Source organism: Mastigoproctus giganteus, chromosome 4, assembly GCF_048544385.1.
Source record: "Mastigoproctus giganteus isolate SK-2022 chromosome 4, ASM4854438v1, whole genome shotgun sequence".
Taxonomy (NCBI): Eukaryota; Metazoa; Arthropoda; class Arachnida; order Uropygi; family Thelyphonidae; genus Mastigoproctus; species Mastigoproctus giganteus.
The window spans coordinates 201,482,116-201,502,729 of record NC_143578.1 but is presented as its reverse complement, the minus strand read 5'-3'; the positions used below and the strand labels follow the sequence as shown (position 1 = coordinate 201,502,729).

General features: G+C 34.8%; 1 protein-coding gene across 2 annotated transcripts in view; it reads left to right on the top strand.

Annotated features, from left to right (window-relative positions):
- Nucleotides 1–20,614, top strand: part of Ctl2 (Choline transporter-like 2) — a 387,011-nt gene that overhangs the window by 71,141 nt on the left and 295,256 nt on the right. For both annotated transcript variants that reach the window (XM_090371991.1, XM_090371992.1), the window contains exon 5: nucleotides 12,558–12,636. In XM_090371991.1, coding sequence (XP_090228117.1) covers nucleotides 12,558–12,636 — 79 coding nt within the window. The remainder of the gene's footprint in view (nucleotides 1–12,557; nucleotides 12,637–20,614) is intronic.

Genomic DNA, 20,614 nt, shown 5'->3' with positions numbered 1-20,614 from the left:
ACACACACACACACACACACACCATCTGTTTACCAAGAATGCAAGAAGAAGCTGCAGTACAGGGAAACACTTTGACTGCTAAAAGTTTCCTGTGGTACTTGTGTTGGCTTTCTTTATCGTTGCCACTTTTTTTTTTCCTTCTACATTTACTGAGTATAGTGAGAAGCTGCTGGTAGTGGAAAAGTAGTCTGCCTCTGGATATTTCCTAGTTTCTTTATCTTCCCTGCTGAGGCTATGTCAATAAATACATATAATTCCACTTTGAATTCCATGCAAAATAAATTCTGCTGACAAATATGTGCCAAACATCATCATTCTACTCTTCTGTTTGGCATGGGTTGAGTCCCTATTTAGATCTCGTCCTCCATTGTTGTCGATCTCTTGAATCTTGCATCTGTTGATAACTCTGAAAGCCTGTGTCTTCCTTTAGGCATTGGAGTCATTCTCTTTTGGGTCTTCCTTTAGGCATTGGAGCCATTCTCTTTTGGATCTTCCTGGTAGTCTCTTATCTCCAATTCTTCCTGTTAGTACTGCATTAGGCAGCCTGTGTGTTTCATCTGGTTCACATGTCCAAACCACTAAAGTGTTTTTTGTAGATCTGCTCTATTAGTCTGCATTCAAAATTTAGATTTCTCCTTACTTGTTCATTAGTTCTATGTTCTCTCCAATTTGTTTTATTGATTTTCCTTAGACATCTCATTTCAAATGACATTATTTTTTGCCTTTCTTATTTATTCTCCAATTCTCTGGTCCATAAGTTGCTGTGGGTATGATGACAGTTTCTTATAGTTTAATTTTTAGACTATTTGAGATTTTATTTCTCTTCCATATGTTTTTGAGTTTGTTCATGTTTGTCCATCCGATGTTAAGTCTGTGATTAATTTGGTCAATATTACTTAGGTTTCCGGTTATTAGAGAGCCCACATATACAAATTTTTGTACTTGTTCTATTTGTGGATTTTGGATGTTTATGTCAGTGGTCTCAAACTCAAATTGCATGCGGGATGAATGCATGATCTGAAAGCAGCTGACGGGCCGGAATTTTTTTTTAACAAAATGAGAGTGAATATATATATATATATATATATATATATATATATATATATATATATATATATTCACTCCCATTTTGCCTTCCAACATTTCAAATTTTTCTTTATGATTCATTTCGTAATGGCGATGTAAATTGTATTCTTTTGGAACTGATATTCCCTTATTACAAAAGTACATAATTTCCAATTTATCTTGAAAAACACGTCCTTCTTCATCCACTTTTCTTTTACCCTTTGTTAAAGACATGGCTTACATTTTAATCTCTTAATTAAAATCAATATTATAATTTTATTTACAACTTTAATTTAACAAGATGAATTTTCGTATGAAAACAACACTCAAAAGTTATGCACAATTCTAAACGACAGGTATTGATATAATGTAGAATCTACATTATATCAACACCTATCATTAGATCTACATTGTAGATCTAACAACAAGCACAAATAAACAGGTTTTATAAGCCGTACGTTAGTTTGTCTCCATCTATATAGCAATATGAACTGTGCATCCAGCTAACCAACTAGTGACTGACTCAAGGAAAATATATAACAGAAGTACCAACTCCATAGAAAAAAATCGGAAACACCAGAATACTGAAGTGCCACCAACTGTCGGCTGGCGAACTAAATTTACTAATTGTACTGACTTGCGTGGCAAGTTCTCCCACCTTACCAATGTACACCAATGCTAGGAGTATAGTTAATAAATTTGATGAGCTTTGAAGTGCTGGTGAAGACATCAAAGGCAGATATTGTTGGGATATCAGAGACGTGGTGTCACACAGATATAGGCAGTGCAGAGTTGGAATTTGGGGAGTACAATGTGTATAGGAAGGATAGACAGGATAGGAAGGGAGGAGGGGTTATGCTGTTAGTTGTTATTTTGGTTTTTAGGAGCATATTATAATTTTATTTACAACTTTAATTTAACAAGATGAATTTTCGTATGAAAGCAACACTCAAAAGTTACGCACAATTCTAAACGACAGGTATTGATATAATGTAGAATCTACATTATATCAACACCTATCATTAGATCTACATTGTAGATCTAACAACAAGCACAAATAAACAGGTTTTATAAGCCGTACGTTAGTTTGTCTCCATCTATATAGCAATATGAACTGTGCATCCAGCTAACCAACTAGTGACTGACTCAAGGAAAATATATATCAGAAGTACCAACTCCATAGAAAAAATCGGAAACACCAGAATACTGAAGTGCCACCAACTGTTGGCTGGTGAACTAAATTTACTAATTGTACTGACTTGCGTGGCAAGTTCTCCCACCTTACCCCAGTCACGTGGCCTGGCACACAAGCATAGAGTGACAAAGACAAAGCCTCAACCTATTCATTCTATCTCTTTTTCCTTCAATAGCAGTCGTGCACATAAGCTCAGTCCATATCTCTGTCTCTAAAACTATAAGCACCGTATTTACAACAAATACATAATTTAAATGTATTCGCGGGCTGTGTAAAATTGCTTCAGGTGCCGGATGCAGCCCACGGGCCACCAGTTTGAGACCACTGGTTTATGTCTTATGTTTTTCCCGATTTGTATTACTTTGGTTTTATTTATATTAACATTAATTCCATAATTGTTGCTTGCTTTATCGATGTTTGTTAATATTTCTTTTAGTTGTTCTTTGGTTTCTGTTAAAATCACAGTATCATCTGCATATTTGTGGTAAAAGTGATTCTTGCACTGCATCTATTAGAATGGGCAGCAGACTGGAAAGCAAGGTAATGGAGATTTCCAGTACTGCTGGGAGTTCATAGTGGAACAAGTAAATACATGTGCTGTGTTAGGGTGGCTAGGAGTAGGAACAGATGCATGTGTACTTGCATGTACACCAATGCTAGGAGTATAGTTAATAAATTTGATGAGCTTTGAAGTGCTGGTGAAGACATCAAAGGCAGATATTGTTGGGATATCAGAGACGTGGTGTCACACAGATATAGGCAGTGCAGAGTTGGAATTTGGTGAGTACAATGTGTATAGGAAGGATAGACAGGATAGGAAGGGAGGAGGGGTTATGCTGTTAGTTGTTATTTTGGTTTTTAGGAGCAATAGTAACTAAGGCCATATTGCTTCGGGGATATGGGGTGGTCATTCCCTGACCTTTCCGCATCCTCCGTATTTGGTGGGCATGGGCTCGAACCCTGGTGTAATCAAGAAGCAGTGTGCTACGCACTACTGCTCCTGCCCACCTGGCTACGGAGGCACCTATGCTTTAGTTAAGAAACATATGAAATCTAAGGAAGTGCATCCAGTTGGTGGTGGTGGACACTGCAGTGTTGAGTCTGTTTGGTGTGAAATAAGCACTGGGAAAGGAAAAATGAGTAGGTGTGTGTTATAGGCCTAATGAATCTGATGAGTATAATGAGCAATTGTGCAGAGAAATAGGGTGGGCCAGTAAATCAGAATGTCGTATAATGGGAGATATTGACTGGAACTTGTGGGTTGGTCACTTGCACACTAGCAAGACTTTTATGGATTTATTGGATGACTGTTTTCTACAGCAACATGTTTGAGAGGCAACCAGAGGGAGTAGTACTCTTGATCTGATTATCAGTAGTGATTCTTCATGCATTAAGAATCTGCAGATAAAGGAACCACTGGGCGACAGTGATCACAATGTATTGATGTGGGAATTATTTAAAGATGTAACTACTACCATCAAGACTAAAGGGAAGGGTTTTTGCTTTGATAAAGATGACTACAGAGGTCTCAGACAGTTTTTAAATTCTGTACAGTGGGATCAACTGATGATGGTACCAACAGTGAATTCTAAATGGGAAGCCTTCAGTGACTTAATTTTGGAGGAAACTAGGCTTTTCATTCCAACTAAGAAATACTGTTCAAGGTTTAGGTCTAAGTGGATGTCAGATGAATTAATGAGGCTAGTGGCAGAGAAGAAGAATGTATGGGATGGATATAAAGTGTCAGGTGATACAGAAGCCTATGGCAGGTATAAACTAGTCTGTAATCAAGTCACAAAGGAGGTTAGGCAGGCGAAGGCAGATTACAAGAAATCTTTGGCAAAGGATGCAAAGAAAAACAGCAAGGAGTTCTTTACTTATGTAAACTCTAGAATTAAAGGGTTGAATCAGATTGGACCATTTAACATAGATGGGTTGACTATTGATGATCATGCTCAGGTAGCTGATAAACTGAATGAGTGTTTTGCATCTACATTCACACATGAGGAGTTATTCAATGAGGGGAGTGCCAGAAGTTTATTAAATGCTAATAGGGAGCTAAGTGATTTTGTTATAACTGAGAGCAAAGTGGAGGAGAAATTGTTGAAGTTAAACATAAGGAAAGGCACCTGGGGTGGACGGGATCTATCCAGTTATATTAAAGGAAGCAGCAAAGAAAGTAAACAAACCCTTAGCCATAATTATGAGAGCTCCCTTGGACACAGGGGAGTTCCCCATGGACTGGAGGTGTGCAAGTGTATCACCAATTCACAAAGGAGGTTCAAAAGGTGACACAAGTAACTGCAGACCTGTTAGTTTAACTTGTGTTCCAGGGAAAATAATGGAATTGCTGGTTAAAGAAGCATTGCAGGATCATCTAGACAAGACTGCAGTAATAGTTAAGACACAGCATGGGTTTGTCAAAGGGAGGTCTTGTCTGACCGATTTGATTGCTTACTATGATGTGATCACAAAGGAACTGAATGCCAAAAATAATTTTGATATCATATACAGTCGGTCCTCGTATAACACGTGTTTACATTACACGAATTCGATCATACACAATTTATAAATAGGGGAACGTTATCTTATATAACACGAACCGAATTCGCTTATGCACGATTCGCCTTTGTGTTGACAAGAAATGGCAGTCGAACGCGGAATCACCCCAACCGAACGCAACATGATAGGAATGAACAGAAGATTCTGAAAATGTATTTGTGTTTTATATCAGTGAAAGGGAAACACTTCACCATAATAACGTAAAAACCAACACAATTCCAGCTATCGATATAATCGCAAATGCAATTAGATGTAGTTTACTACCAGTTTATAACAGATTCCACTAGCAGAAAAGAAACTCTAAATTGTTTTTATTGTTTTATGGTAGTAACCCCCAGAAATGTGCTTTAGTAAAATGTGAGGTGTTAATAATGTATCTCGGCCTTTACGGTGTTGTTTATTCAGTTGCTATAGGCGCGCAGCTTTGTTTATGTGTATTAACCGTGCCTCCTCGTTTTGTAATTGCGCTTTATTCCCTAAAAATGAGTAAAATACTTAAAAGGTGTGAAAGAGGAAGCGTCCTGGCAAAGACACTGCAGATTCAGAGAGAGAGAGAGAGAAAAAAAAAGCAATATCGATAAACAGAGACGGACTGAGTCAAAAATTCTTACCCGGGAAAATTTATAGTGGCCTCATACTACGGTTTATGGCCAAAATCACACAGGCCTCCGGCCCACCGGGATTTCCCAGGTAAGGCTTATGGCCAGTCCGCCTCTGTCGATAGAGAAAAAAATATGAAATTGTGAAACGCTTTGAGCGAAACGAAAGACCATGTGATATTGCACGTGCTACAGACCTAAATGAGGCAACGCAGAGAATTACAAAGAATGCGGAGAAAATAAAAACAACTTCATAGCGGGAACAACTCAAAGTGTAATTAAAATCCATTAGATTAAGACAAGAATTGGAAGAGATGGAACGACTGTCATCTGTTTGGATAGAAAATCAAACAAAAAACAAGTTTGCTTACGATAGAAGCAAAAGCATTAGCAATATTTTATTACGTAATAGTCGTAATAAAATACGTAAGCATTTTATTTAATATAATAAATTTTTTACGAATAAAATACGTATTTTATTCGTAAAAAATACTTTTTTAGTATTAAAAAATACTAAAAATACTTATATTATAATATAATAAATAATAAAAAATATTTATTTTTTATTATATTTATAATAAAAAATTATATATTATATTAAAAAAATACTTTTTTATTATTCATTATATTATAATAAAATATATATTATATTTTTTATTATGTATTTTAATCGTTATAAAATACTTACGTATTTTATAATGATTAAAATTACCCGATTATTTATTGTGTTTGGTAATGTTTTGGTTCCAAATGTATGTTCAATCTTGGGTGGTCGGCACCTAACCCCACTTTTCCCCTAGGGCCTGTTGTTTATATTGCACGATTTTGCGCTGCACGAGGGTTTCTAGGAACACAACTATCGTGCTATACGAGGACAGACTGTACTTGGATTTCAGGAAAGTTTTTGATACTGTTGCACATGGAAAACTGCTGTACAAATTGAAGAGGTATGGCATCAAGGGTAAGCTGCTACAATGGAAGGGATGGTTGAGTGGGTGACAACAGAGAGTGGCAATCAATGGACACTGCTCTTCGTGGACAGATGTTATTAGTGGAGTTTCCCAAGGTTTGGTGTTGGGCCCATTGTTGTTTTGTTTATTTATCAATGATATTGATGAAGGTATATCAGGTTTAATGTCCAAGTTTGCAGATGATACAGAAGTAAGGTTGGCAGGGTTGTTAATGACAGTATGCTACTCCAACTGGATCTAGATTAGTTGGGAAAATGGGCTGAGAAGTGGCAACTGGAGTTTAACATTGACAAATGCAAAGTACTGCATATGGGTAGCAATAACCGAAGAGAAACATACCAACTGGGTGGTACTACACTCAGAAGTGGAAAGTGAAAAAGATATGGGAGTAATTGTGCAGCCAAATATGAAGTTTGCTGAGCAGTGCTGACGGACTGCCAGGGCAGGTCATGGAGTCTTGTCAATGATATATAGGAATTTTGCTAGCAGGGACAGGGAGGTGATAATCCTGTTATATAAGGCAATGGTCAGGCCACACCTTGAGTACTGTGTACACATCTGGAGGCCTCATTTTACGAAGGATATAGAGTTGCTTGAAAGAGTACAAAGAAGGGCAACAAGATTGGTGAGGGGAACAAAGGGGTGCTCTTACCAAGAAAGGCTTAAAGTTCTGCAAATTGCAGTACCTGGAGAGTAGGCACCTGCACGGTGATCTGATTGAGGTGTATAAGGCCTTGAATGGGTTGAGCAAGCTGAATGCTGGTGGGATTCTTCGTATTGCTTAGACTAAGAACCTGAGGGGGAACAGTTTCAAATTGAGGAAAGATAGTTGTAGAATAGATGTGTGGAAATGTGCCTTTAGCCAGCAAGTAGATTGGTGGAACAGGCTTCCATCTTTTGTTGTGGAAGCTAATAGCCTAAATAAATTTAAGGCTGAACTGGACAGGCATTTGGAACGAATGAAAAGATGAAATGGGAGGGGTTTTTTTTTTTTTTTTGGCTGATGCTGCATAAGCTTGCTTTCTTGCATCGTATGCCTCTACTAATGCTAATATTTTGTGATTTATATTTTTTCCATTTATTATTGTGCCTCTTTTTTTTTTTTCAATTGATTTCATTAGTTCATTAGTTCTAGGTAGATATTAAATAGATATGGAGATAAAGGGCATCCCTGTTTTATTCCTTTCTCTATTTCAAATTTCTCAGTTTTAAGGTTGTTGAATTATTTTACTATTGCTCTTGTATTTTTGTAGAAATTATTTACAAACATGATTATTTCACGATCAAGTGGGGATTTTTTTGTAGTTTCTTCATTAAATTTTCTCTGTTTACAGAGTCAAATGCCTGCTTGAAATCGATGAAGCACAGATAGAGGTTTCTTCTTATTCCAATATTTTTCTGCAGTGATGTTTAGTGTGAATATTTGGTCTATTGTTTATCTGCCTTTTCTAAATCCTGCTTGTTCTTCCCATATTGTTTCTTAATATGTTTTAAGTATCCTATTTTGTAAGATCCTTATAAATATTTTATATATATTGTTTAAAAAGGGAATGGGTCTATAATTCTTACAATTTTCTTTATCTCCTTTTTGGTATATAGGTACTATCATTCCACTTTTCCAGTCTTCTAGTATATCACCTGTAAATAAAATTAGATTAAACAATTGTGTGAGGTATTTTAACATTGCATTGCCTCCGAATTTCCATAGTTCTGCTTGGATACTATCATTTTTGGGTGCCTTGTCTCTCTTCATTTGGCTAATTGCTTTCTGGACTTCTTTTGTTATTGAGGGTGCTTTATCTCTTCTATTATCTAAGGCAAGAGTGTTTTTTCCTTCCCCTTTGAACATGGTTTGGTAATATTCTTTTCGTATTTTTTAAATTTCTTGAGTGTTTCATGGTTTTATATTGTTTTTATTTTTCATCGTCAGTGTTTTCAGGATGTATGTTTTAGAAAGTTCCTTTAAAAAAAAAGGTAAAGTGCAGCCATTATCAACCCACTGCAGGATGGAAGCCTCCAACAATTCATGCTGAGGGAAATGGACCATAATCTGTCATGCTGGTCCAGTGCGGGTTGGCAGATCGACTGTATTCAGCAGTCAGGGGCTTGAACCCCCATCTACTCCAAGAACCCGGTAAGTTGTTTTAGAGTCATGACGTTTATTTGCCTCTTCGCACTGCTTTGCTTTGTCTTCCAACCATTTCCTTTTAGCAGCTTTACATAGATTGTATATTTTGTTTTTTAGGGCTTTATATTTTTCCCTTTTGTCTTGATTTTTTTCTTTGTTTAGGAGGTTTTTCATTTGTCTTTTTTCCATCCACACATCTAAAATTTCTGCTGTAATCCAAGGTTGTTTTGGTTTTGTTCCCAAGTTTCTAAGGCTGCATCTTTAGTCAATTGTTTGGTTTTCTCCCATATATTTTCACAGATAATGAATAGTTTGTCTTTTAATTTTTCATGTAGTGTTTTTCCATAAATTTCCTTTATTTTATCTTCTTCAAATCGTGATATATTTAATGTTTCTCTATTGTTCTTTGGTTTCGTATTTTTAAATTTCCATTTAATTGTTGCTGCTAGCAGTTCATGGTCGGTATCAAATTCTGTACTTCTAAGAGTTTTAATATTTTGAATGGAGGATTTCCAGTTGTTATTTATGAAAATGTAGTCGATACAGTTTTTTTTTATTTCCATCTGGTGATGTCCATGTATACTTATGTTGATCTCTGTGGTAGAACAGTGTGTTGGTGATGAATAGTTTATTTTCTTTGCAGAAGTTCAAGAGTTCTCGCTCATTTCTATTTCCTATCCCGAACTTTCCTAATATGTCACTGAAATCTGTTGAAAAGCATTTAACTTTTCCGATAAAGTCTCCCATTATTATTAAAATATCTTTTTTGTTTATGTTATCTATGGTTTCTGGTAGGTCTGAATAGAAGGCAGCCGTCTCTGTATCATCATGTGAGGAGTCTGGGGCATATACCTGGATTATTTTTATGAAGATACCTTTTTCTTTACCTTTTATTCTTAAACTTATCATTCTTGAGCTGTGTGGTGAATTTCTATTATTGAATTTGATAGATATTTCTTTACTATGAAAATGACTCCTCCCTGTATTGTTGTCTTTTCTCCCTGAGTAAAATATTCTTCCTTCTATCATATCCAGTGTTCCTTCTTCTGTCAAATGTGTCTCTGACATTCCTATGATATCCCATTTGATCTTTTTAATTCTTCTTCTAGCAATCTTATTTTCCCAGTCTTGTAAAATGATCCTATGTTTAGTGTTGAGAGATACATTTGAGTTTTGGCTGACCATGTAGCTTTCTTTACAGCTGTTCTCCATGGTATAAGAACAGCTGTGTCGGTTATCCCGGACACGGTAGCATGACTGTTTATCTTACAATGACTGAGATCCATAGGGTTTAAGGCAAATAATGCAGCTGGCTTGCCATTCCTCTGCACCAATTTCCAAAAAATTTCTGCATAGTCCACAATTTAGATGGGACCAGTATCTTGGAAGAGTGACAGACTTGCACTGTTGCTGAAGATAGATCTTCCATCTTCACCTGTAACCCAGGCAAGGGCCCATCCCAGGTACTGTTGGCCGGAGCCAGCCGAGCCCGGTGCCAAACATATAACTATCAATTGTCTGTTTGTGCCATAGTGAATAGTATTTAGTCTATTTGCAGAAGTGTGACCAGATGACTGCAAAAATAGGATCCTTTACAGTATTTTTAAAAATGAGGAATACAGAAATTAGGCTATAATAAGAAATACCAGTATGATTTGCAATGTTTGGAACAGAAATAACTACAAATTTTTCCCAATATCTGGAACAATTCCAAAACTAAGAATTTTTCAATATAAATTAGCCAAGAGAATCAATAAATTAAGAAGCAGCTTTCAACAAGAAATTGGAATTAGAATCATAACTAATCACTGAAACAGCTGTAGACCCTTGGTGACACGAATCATTTCTTTTGTTTATCCAACCTGCAATAATAAGCTGAAAGACCTATCAGTTAAATACCGTTGCAAGTAGTCTACAGATTTCAACATTTTTATAGTGAAACATGGCATAAGATATGCAGAGGCAAAGCCAGCTCTGATTGAGGGAGAAAAAAATGCTTTATATCCAAACATTAACAGTTCTTCCATAACAAAGCATACCCTCATAAATCTGGCATCATTGGGACCCAGCACATACCACATTTTTGAAAAATCTGGTTTTAGCATTAGTAGTGGTATGTGATGCAAGGAGGTAAGCTTATGTAGCATCAACAAAAAAAAAAAAAATCCCATTTCATCTATCTATTCCCTCCAATAGTTTGTCTATTTCTTCCTTGAATTTAAGTTTTCAAATTTCACAACAGGTGGAAGTTTATTTGTTCCAGCAGTCAACCACTTGCCGGCTAAAGGCAAACTTTTACATATCTATTCTGCAACCATTTTTTTGACAGTAATAGACATGGCCTAAGTATTCAGAGGTAATTTTTTATTTTTATCACATAATATATAGTAGCTCTGATCCCTATAATCTCCACACAATGATAGTTGGTAGCTGGTTCAAATGCTGCCTCCTGCATGCATGTCGTGATTGTCCAGTATTTTTAATATTTGGTGTGATAATATAGTGTGATATGAGTGTAGCAATCAAATTGTCTTAATGTGTACCATCCTGTGAACTAGTATTAAATGCTCTGCAAAATGAATAAATTTTTTACTTTACAAATTCATAGTAATAATGACATACAGTCCAGGAAGTATGTAAATCAGAAAGAAATTGGTGTTTGGAAATTATTCATGGAACATAATACATAAATCCACCAAGTTTTATTTCTTATTATTTTTTTAATTCTGGCTAGTCTGATTTCCTTCTGCCCTCGTACAGTTGACTGTCCTCAAAAAAAATATTCAAGATTTTTGAGGTTCTACTATATTTAATTTCAGATATGAAAATCTTGGAAGTCTGAAATCTTCTGGCATCTTATATCAGATCTTTCAAACATTTGTCACTACTATTTTTGTCTAATTTTTTTTTTCTTTTTTTTTTTTACCTAATATTCTGGTTGATTAATTTAAGATGATGGAAGTTCATTAATCTGAAAAAAATTGAATGAATTTTTATATTTTTTCAGGATTTGTTATTAATATTATTTTTAATAATGAATCGGTGATTATTTTTTTTTTTAGAGTTATCTCATCTACTATTTTCTTATGTGAAAATCAATTTTTTTTTCCTTCTGTAAAATCATCCTAAAAAATATACCCTTGAATATTTTAGTTTTCTTCAGAATTCTTTGCTTCATATTATTACTGTTCCTCTGGCCTATAACAGCTATGGCGACAATTGTCTGTTTTAGATATGTTTAGATATGTCTGTTTCACATATGCATAAAGTGCCTCGCCTTCATTTTGTCTGTCTATCTGTCTGCATCTCAACCCTCAGCAGACAGATTTCCATGAAAATTTGTGTTTGGTTCTTTTAGAAAGATTTGTTGAGCCATTCCAAATTTAATTAAAATTGGACAAATAGAAATCCACCAATTGTTACTTCTTTTCATTCATATCGCACATAGGCTATACATGTACTGTATATTGTAGCTGATGCACTGAATATTATGTTTATTTCCATGTGCTAATTAGAGGAATAAATGGGCAATTTGGTAGATGCCCAGAAAATAAATGTTTTTGGTTTAAGCAGTTTACATTTGAATGAGGTTTTTTTTTCTTCTCTAATTTACTAAATACAGTATATGCAATGAACCAAAAATTATTACTATTTTCTTATTATATTAATCACAGTAGAAACATGAAATAAGTCTTATTATTAAACTTATTTTATTCAATTGAAGAAAATAAGTAAAGTACATTGCAAAAATATTGATTGCATACTATGATTTGAGTTGCTATAATCTGAAAACAGTTATTTTATATATATCAGTTAATTAATTGGTAACCAGTAATTTAATTTTCTCTGCTATTAGTCAAATAAAAAAATTCAGTTAATTTAAAATTTAAAAATTTAAATTATTTAAAATAAAAATTAAATGTACACTGTGTACACATTGTGTGTGTAATTAAGTATGAACTTGTTACAAATCTGTATGACGCATTCTGACAAAAAAAAACAAAAAAGAAAACACAAAAAATAATTTTTATTTACAGCATATCGTGAAGGTGATCCAGAATATCTCATTCATCCAACAGACAGTTTAGGTCGTATGTGTGGAAAGTATCAGTTAAAGTAAGTTCTGTGTCACTTATATTAGTATTTTCAGTAGTACTGCTAGTATTACTGAAGAGCAGTTCTCTTGCACGTAATACTTTTTTTTTTTTTTCCCCTTTGCTTGTATAAGGCTCACTCAACTAACCTTTTTTTTTTTTTGAGTAATACATTAACGTAGTTGCTCTGATTTCAAGAGGGAAACTAATTTAATCAAAAGTTTTTGTACAGTTCATTTACATTTGATTTTGATCATTGTGAGACTTCTGCTCTCATTGAAGACAGGGCTAAGTATGTGGTAATGAATACAACTACGTGTGGTAATGAATACAACTTTGTTACAATATTATGTCTGAATGCTAAATGTATACATAAAAAAAAAATATTACTACATAATACAGTTGTGTCCCCATATCCACTGATTCAGTTACCCGCAGAAAAAAAAAATGAAAAAACTTAACACGTACTACTTGCGTGTCCAATACAGTGCTTCCCTTTGTTTTTTACAATGTTGCATATGGTTTGGTCACCAACAGTATAATGGTTCTTTAGAGATTTAATTGATGCACAGTTTTCAAACTTTTGAATAATTTCAAGTTTTTGTTTAATTAGAAAGCACAACTCTTGCATTTGCCCATCATTTTTGCAATTTCTAAACAAAAAAAAAAAAAAAAAAAATATTCCAATATCCCTGACATAAATAATGAAACAGAATTTGTCCTCTTCTAGTACGACGGAACACAATAATCGATGCGATGCACTAAATCAAACTAAACATTTTGTCTTTTTTTAAATTATTTTTTTATTTTTTGAGCGGTAGGTGTGAAGACAGCAAGGGGTTGCAAGATAATAGGTACACTAATCTCCCAATGACGACTTATGACGCTGGTTCTTTTTTGTCGCTTATTTACGACTTGCAAAATATGTTTATACCTATTCTAGTTATTACTTGAATTTTATGATTTCTGATGGTTTTTTTTTTTTTTTTTTTTTAATTTGGAGTTTAAGTGTCCCGGTAAATCGAGAGTCTGCTATGCTTTATTATTACCGTATTTAATGTTGTTAATGTCTTACTGTGTGTTAATTTATCAATTAAGCTTTATTATACATATGTATGTACAAGAAAATCATGTTATATATATGGGGTCAGCAGGTGTTTGCTTATATCTGCAGTTTTAGCCATCCACAATAGATCTTGGAATGTATTCCCTCTAGATACGGGGGTCTCACTGTATAATAGTAAAAAAAAAAATAATAAAAATAAAAAACCTGTTTGACTAAAGTATTTCATTCTGTAACAACAATTAAACTAGTATATATTGCTCTCCAGCTTATACAGTAGTCTGTTGTGTGAAACAGTATCAAAAACCTTCCTGAAATCCACGTATATGATACCAGAATTATTTTTTCCAGTTGCTAGATCACTGCATCATAGTAACCTATCAATCTGATAGGTTAGTTAGAGAAGACTGCCACTTAACAAATCTGTGCTGTGAATGCAGTATAATTACATTCCTGTCCAGATGGTCCTGCATTGCTTCTGTAACCAGCGACTCCATGGAACAGATATTAAGCTGACAGGTCTATAATTACTCATGTCACCTTCTGATCCCTCTTTATGAATTGGGCATACATTTGCACATCTCCAGTACGTAGGGACCTCCCATGAATCCAAGGATGTTCTCTTAAAAAATTTGCTTACATCCTTTGCTGTCTTCCTTAACATGATTGGTTAGATCTCATCAACTCCAGTTGTGTTTTTTTTTTATGTTCAGCTTCAGAAATTTCTCTTCTACTTTACTTTCAGTTATCACAAAGTAATTTAGCTCTCTGTTGGAGTTTGATAAATCTCTGGCATCCCCTCCCCTAAAGAATTCATGTGTAAATGTAGATGCAAAATACTTATTCATTCCAAATCACTGATACAAAGGTTCTAGGTATATTAAGTCATAATTTACAAAATCTCTAGCTAAATTTAAAAATAAACTAATTAATTAAAAAAATAAAATAACTAATTAGTTTTGAATATTTGAAGATTAACTGAAGGAAAAATCCGCACAAAATATTTTCAGCATATGTTTTATTGATTAGGCCAATTGTGATTCCTTAGTCCCCTGTTCTTCCCCTTCAATTCCCATAGAAATCTGTCTAAATAAAAGTATGTTTCAGTCTACTTGAGAAGAAAAAGCCAGATGTTAAATTTTTATCACATGCTTTTTTATGGAAATGTAATAAACCTGGAACTGCAGCTTTGATCCTTTTCAGCATTTATTCAAGGTATTCTATGGTCCTTTGTACCAAATATCATGTCAGTAGGCTAACCCATGCTCCCATGAACAATGATTTATCTCAACTACCTGAAAAAATTGCTACAGAGGTCTTACTTCACATCTGCATAACAGTTGTATATTCTATTCTGTGGTGAGGTTTAGCTAAAAATATCTTGAGTAGAGTACAGAGGTGTTTAACTCCTGAGTTATATTATTTGATAATTCATCACCCCTTGACCCCTCAGGCTTGCCAGAGACATAATTCCAAGTATGAGAGCTAGAGCTACCGTGATTTCTATTTCTTTTTTTCCCTAACATTTGCTCAGATCACGTCAGTGAAATTATTTTTGTAGAAATGAAATCTTTTATTTCACATTGCACCTTAAAATCTTGTCCTGTTTTTCAGTAAATGTGCTAAGGCTGTAGTATATCTCACTTGTGGGAACTCTAAGCTCCTTCACTCTATTCAAAAGAGGAGAGTCAGTTTAATGAATGACCTGTCTCTTACAGGATCTCTCCACTCTCTGTCCCAAAGATGTTTAGCTTCCGCTGCATGCCTTTTCTATAAATACTTAAATGGCATCTGTAATTCCACCATTTTTCCAAACCAGTTCAAACACTTGCTCTCAACCAGTCAGATATGATAGGCTTGGGCTTTGCTACCCATAAATCTAGAATATCAGTGGAACTGATAGCGGTCCCAATCGTTGAGTCAGGTGGTTTGAATTTTAGTGAAGCCTGGTTCTGTGAAATACTCAGCTTGTATCTTCACAGACATACCCCCTCTCCCCACACTCTATACATGCAATACTGCCCCCAGTACACTGGGGTGACAACCCAGGTGTAAACCAAAGTAAGTAGGGCCCAGAGTGTGGTGTCCACATCACATGGAGGAAATTCCACTATGTCAACTTGTACCACTACATTGTAGGTGAATCTCATCTTCTGGTACAATACCAGAAGATGAGATTCATCTACAATGTAGTAGTAGATGAATCTCATCTTCTGGTATTGTAGTAGATTTTCTCCAGAGGAAAGCTCCAGAAACTCCAATTTTCTTCCACCATGCAGTGTAAGTGATATCTTTTGAGGTTATGATGGTTATCATGACTAGATCCAACATTTCAAGGCAGTAGTTCTAAAATGGGTTTGAAGGCTGGTTGCTTGTGGGTTTCAGGCTCCTTTGTCTGTCTGCATCTGCTCTTGTGACTGAAAGTCCAAGTAGTATATATTTGGGAGGCACCGTTGAGGCCATATTAGCATTAGAAATGGCAAATGATGCACAGAAGCAAACATATGTAGTATCAGCCAAAATAATAATTTTGTATTTCATTTTAGAATTTCATAATTCTAAATGAAATCAAGAATTATGAAATGAAATATAGAAAAAATTAAATTTATAATTACTCTAAAAACCACACGCAGAAAAATATGAAAATTTTTCAAGCATATTTTGCAGATTTTGAGTATTATGAAGTTAGAAACTAGGGATTTTTTTTTTTTTTCCTTCTCTCTTCTCTTAAGGTTTACCATATAGTTCCATTAACATTTGTTTTTTGGAGGCCTATGTACTTCTTGAACTGCTACTACAAAAAAAAAAAAAAAAAAAAAAGTTGGATTAGAGAAGACAGTTAAAATCTCAGCTGTGATAGTTAAGAAATTGAACTTTTGATCAGTTCTTATAAATATGAAGATCCATTCTGTTATGGGGGTAACCCTAGATAGCATCATGATTGATTTAGCTTTTGTGTCAGGATATGATTATTATTTTGAATGGGGCAGAATTGGCAAGTATCATCTATCATCCCCTGTAGCTGAGTGGGCAGGAGCGGGAGTGCAGTAGTATACGCTCTTTGAGTAGATCAGGGATTCAAGTCCCTGACTGCTAAATACAGTCAATTTGCCAACCTGCACTGGACCAGTGTGGCAGATTATGGTCCATTATTTTCAACATAAATTGTTGAAGAGGCTTCATCCTGCAGTGGATGAATGGCAGTGTTCAAGTTAACTTTTGTGATAATGACTGCAGTTTACTTTTTTCTTTTTTTTTTTTTTTTTTTTTTTAAACAGATAGAAATGCACATTCTCCTGCAATTCTTCTCCTCTATTTTTTCATCTAGAAAACAAGCTGATTGGCTTTTTGAACATCTGTAGTTCATGAAAATAAATGGATCTGTTGTACTGGATTCCATTGCATAAAGAGATAAATACTATATAATCCAGTGAAAAACTTTTAATAACAAATGATGTGAAGCTTTCAGGGTTAAATGGGCCCCTTCATCAGCAAATTCTAACGGGATAAAGACGTTAGAGACAAAATTTAAAAGATACAGAGTTGTGTGCGCAGTGATGCATGCATGGTCACGAGATTAAACATTCAACTATTAGATTGCTGCTCACTGTTGTTGCACGGATGTGTGTGGATTTACTGCCAGCGTTTATCTAGTTTCAAGATAGTTGCCTCCGAGATAGGGAGGCAAATCCGCACACATCTTTGCAACAAAGTGGGCAGCAATCTAATAGTTGAATGTTTAATCTCTTGACTATTCATGCATCACTGCATCCACAACTCTGTATCTTTTAAATTTTGTCTCTACGTCTCTATCCCTTTAGAATTTGCTGATGAAGAGGCCCATTTCACGCCATTTGTTATTAAAAGTTTTTCACTGGATTATACAGTATTTATCTCTTTGTGTAGTTTATGGTTATAACACTGTCTCATGGACAGCTTCCTAGGTGCTATTCAAAACAGCCCAATTTCTATTCTATTAGGATTATTCAAGTTAACTTTTGTGGTAGCTAGTAAAAATAACTCTTAAGCTAAGGTTCCATATCGGTTTGCGGATCATTGATCAGAAGTAACATCGTGCTGGAACTCTAATAAATTCAAGTGAATTTATATACCCCCTTGTAAATAGAATTAATAATATATCTATAGGAATGCTATTCTTCTTCTTCATGTCCAGTATTAGGCCTAGTGGCCTGTTATGGTCTCTCTCCATCTTTGCAGGGATTGCCTCTGTCTCTCCTGGGGTTTGTAGTTTAGTGTCTCTTTCGGATAATGTCCGTTTTCCATTCTCTCTGCATGTTGTGTTCATCTGTTTCTGTATGAGTCTATATAATTCAGTATTGAGGTTGTCTGCAGTTCTGACAGGATGTCTTGATTTCTTATCTTGTCAAGTCTGGTATAGCCTGCAGTTTTGCACATGAAATGCATTTCTACACTAGTCAACCTCCTCCTGTCCTCTTTGTTCATTGTCCATGCCTCAGAGCCATAGGTCTGGCAAGGGTGTTATGTATCCGTGTCCTTGTTTTCTTATGCACCAGATTAGATTTGAAAATATGGTTTATAGATTTAGTAATTCCTATGTAATTATTTATTTTTTGCTCAATATCTTTTTCTTTTTCATATGACAGGTGGTATCCTAGGTACTTTAAAGTGTTAACTTGTTTGATAATATTATTGTCATTGCAGATCTTGATTCTTATTGGCTCTCTTCCTTAATGCCATCACCTTTTGTCTTTTAAGATGAGATTTCCATATTAAATGATTTTGCTATTTTGTTAATGAGAAGATGGCTTTCTGCAATGAGTTCTCATTGTATTCTATTAGGACCTGGTCATCAGCAAAAAGCAGTGTCCATTCTTGCTTTGTGGCTAATTTCGATACCTGTCTTGGAGATTTTCCTCCATTCTCTTATAATATGATTTATATACATGTCAAATAGAAGCAGGGACAGTCCACATCATTGTTGCACCCCTGTATTTATTGTCTCCAATTCAGTTGTTTGTGATTCAATCTTATTTTTTTATTTATTATTATTATTTTTTATAGATATTGAGGATGGCCTCAATCAACTGTTTTGGTTTATTGTCTTCTTTTCAGATTTCAGATAATTTTGTTTGGTTCACCTTGTCAAAGACTTTTTTGTAATCTATGAATACAAGATGGGTTTGCCAATTAAACTTATTTTTTCTATGATCTTCCCTTCCTGAATCCATTTTGTTCTTCTCCAAGGATGTTTTCATTGTATTTACTAAGTTTCAGTTTTAGGAAGTTTGAGTATATTTATATCCTGAGTTTAGGAGACTGATTCCTCGGTAGTTATTGCAGTCATTTATACAATTGCCGTTTTTGAAAATTGGGACTACCAGAGCATTTTGCCAGCTGTCTGGTGGCGGGTGACCTGCAAAAATCATATTCATCAGTTCAAGTAGCTTAATTTCAAAATTTTTTCCTGAGTATTTGATGAGCTCTATGTTAATTCCATCATTGCCTGTACATTTTTGATTTTTACTGTTTTTAAGCACTGTTTCGAGTTCTTTGTAAGTGAAGGCTTCTATTATATTATTATTAGATGTTGTTTTAGCCAGGGGAGGATCAACTGTGGTCCAAAGGTTTTTATAATAGTTGAACCAATCTTCTAACGGTATTGTGTTAATTTTGACTGTTTCCTTGAGGTTATTGTTCATTTGTCTTATTACTTTGTATACGCTAGTATGTGGCTTATTAATGTATTTTTTCTAAGTTGGTGACAAAATTGTTTCATTGATCTGTGTCTTTTTCGTGTTTCTCTTTTGGCTGTGGCTCTTTTTTATTTATATTCCACTTCATCTTCTACTTTTTTTTTCGGGTTATCCATTTTTTTTTTTTTTTTTTTTTTTTTTTACATGCATTCCTTTTCTCCTGAATTATAGTGCTGATTTTTGCATCCCACTATCACAGCTCCCTGTTTTCTCCGCCATTGTTTTTTCACACACAGTACTGCCTCTGCTGATTCTTCTAAGACTTTGCCAAGGGGGCTCCAGTTATCTTCTATATTTACTCCTGCAAGATGATTTGTTAATTTCCTATCTATTTCTTGTTGATATTTCTTCCGAGTTTCGGGATCATTTAGGGAGTTTACTTTATATATACATTCTTCAGATGGTTGTTCCTTTTTATGCCTCAGCCATGGTGGAGGGAGTATCAGGGTAGTTACAGTTAAGAAATGGTCTGATTCAATTTCATATCCTCTAAAAACTCGTTTCAAGTATGAATTTTCCTACTTTGCTGTTTGCCAAGGTATAATCTGTAATAGATTTTGTTCCTCTTGTAGACCATATATATTTGTGTGCATCTTTATGTTTAAATATTATGTTCATTATTTTTAAATTATTACAGATTGAGAAATCAATTAATCTTTGGTCAATTCTATTTTTGGTTGGTTCTCCAAAGCTACTTATGTGATTTTTGGATTTTTATGTTTCCTACTCTAGCATTCATGCCTCCCAGCAGGAGCAGCATAGCATTCTTGTTTACTTTTTCTACTATCCTTTGAAGTTGGTTGTAAAATTCAGAGCTGATGTTCTCTCTACCTTCTTCCGGTGCATACAGGCCTGTTGGCCCTGAGTGCCAAGTGAGTGACTATAGCGATTTCTGAGTGATTTATAAGTGATTTTCGTAAAAAGCGGCTGATACCTATAGTATTATCTTTCATTTTTTGACAGAGTTATTTAATTTTGCTCTTCTAAAGTAAAGAAGCTAGCGTACCCAACAGAAAGGAAAGACACCTTTCTTCTTGTACATAGGACTAACTTACTAAAGCAGTAACAAATAACCTTACTTTATTGCTTAGTCTCTGGTGGCACCACTCTTGCCGCCACATGACAAATGCAAAGTACTGCATATGGGTAGAAATAACCCCAAAGAAACGTACCAACTCTGTGGTACTACACTTAAGGTGGTA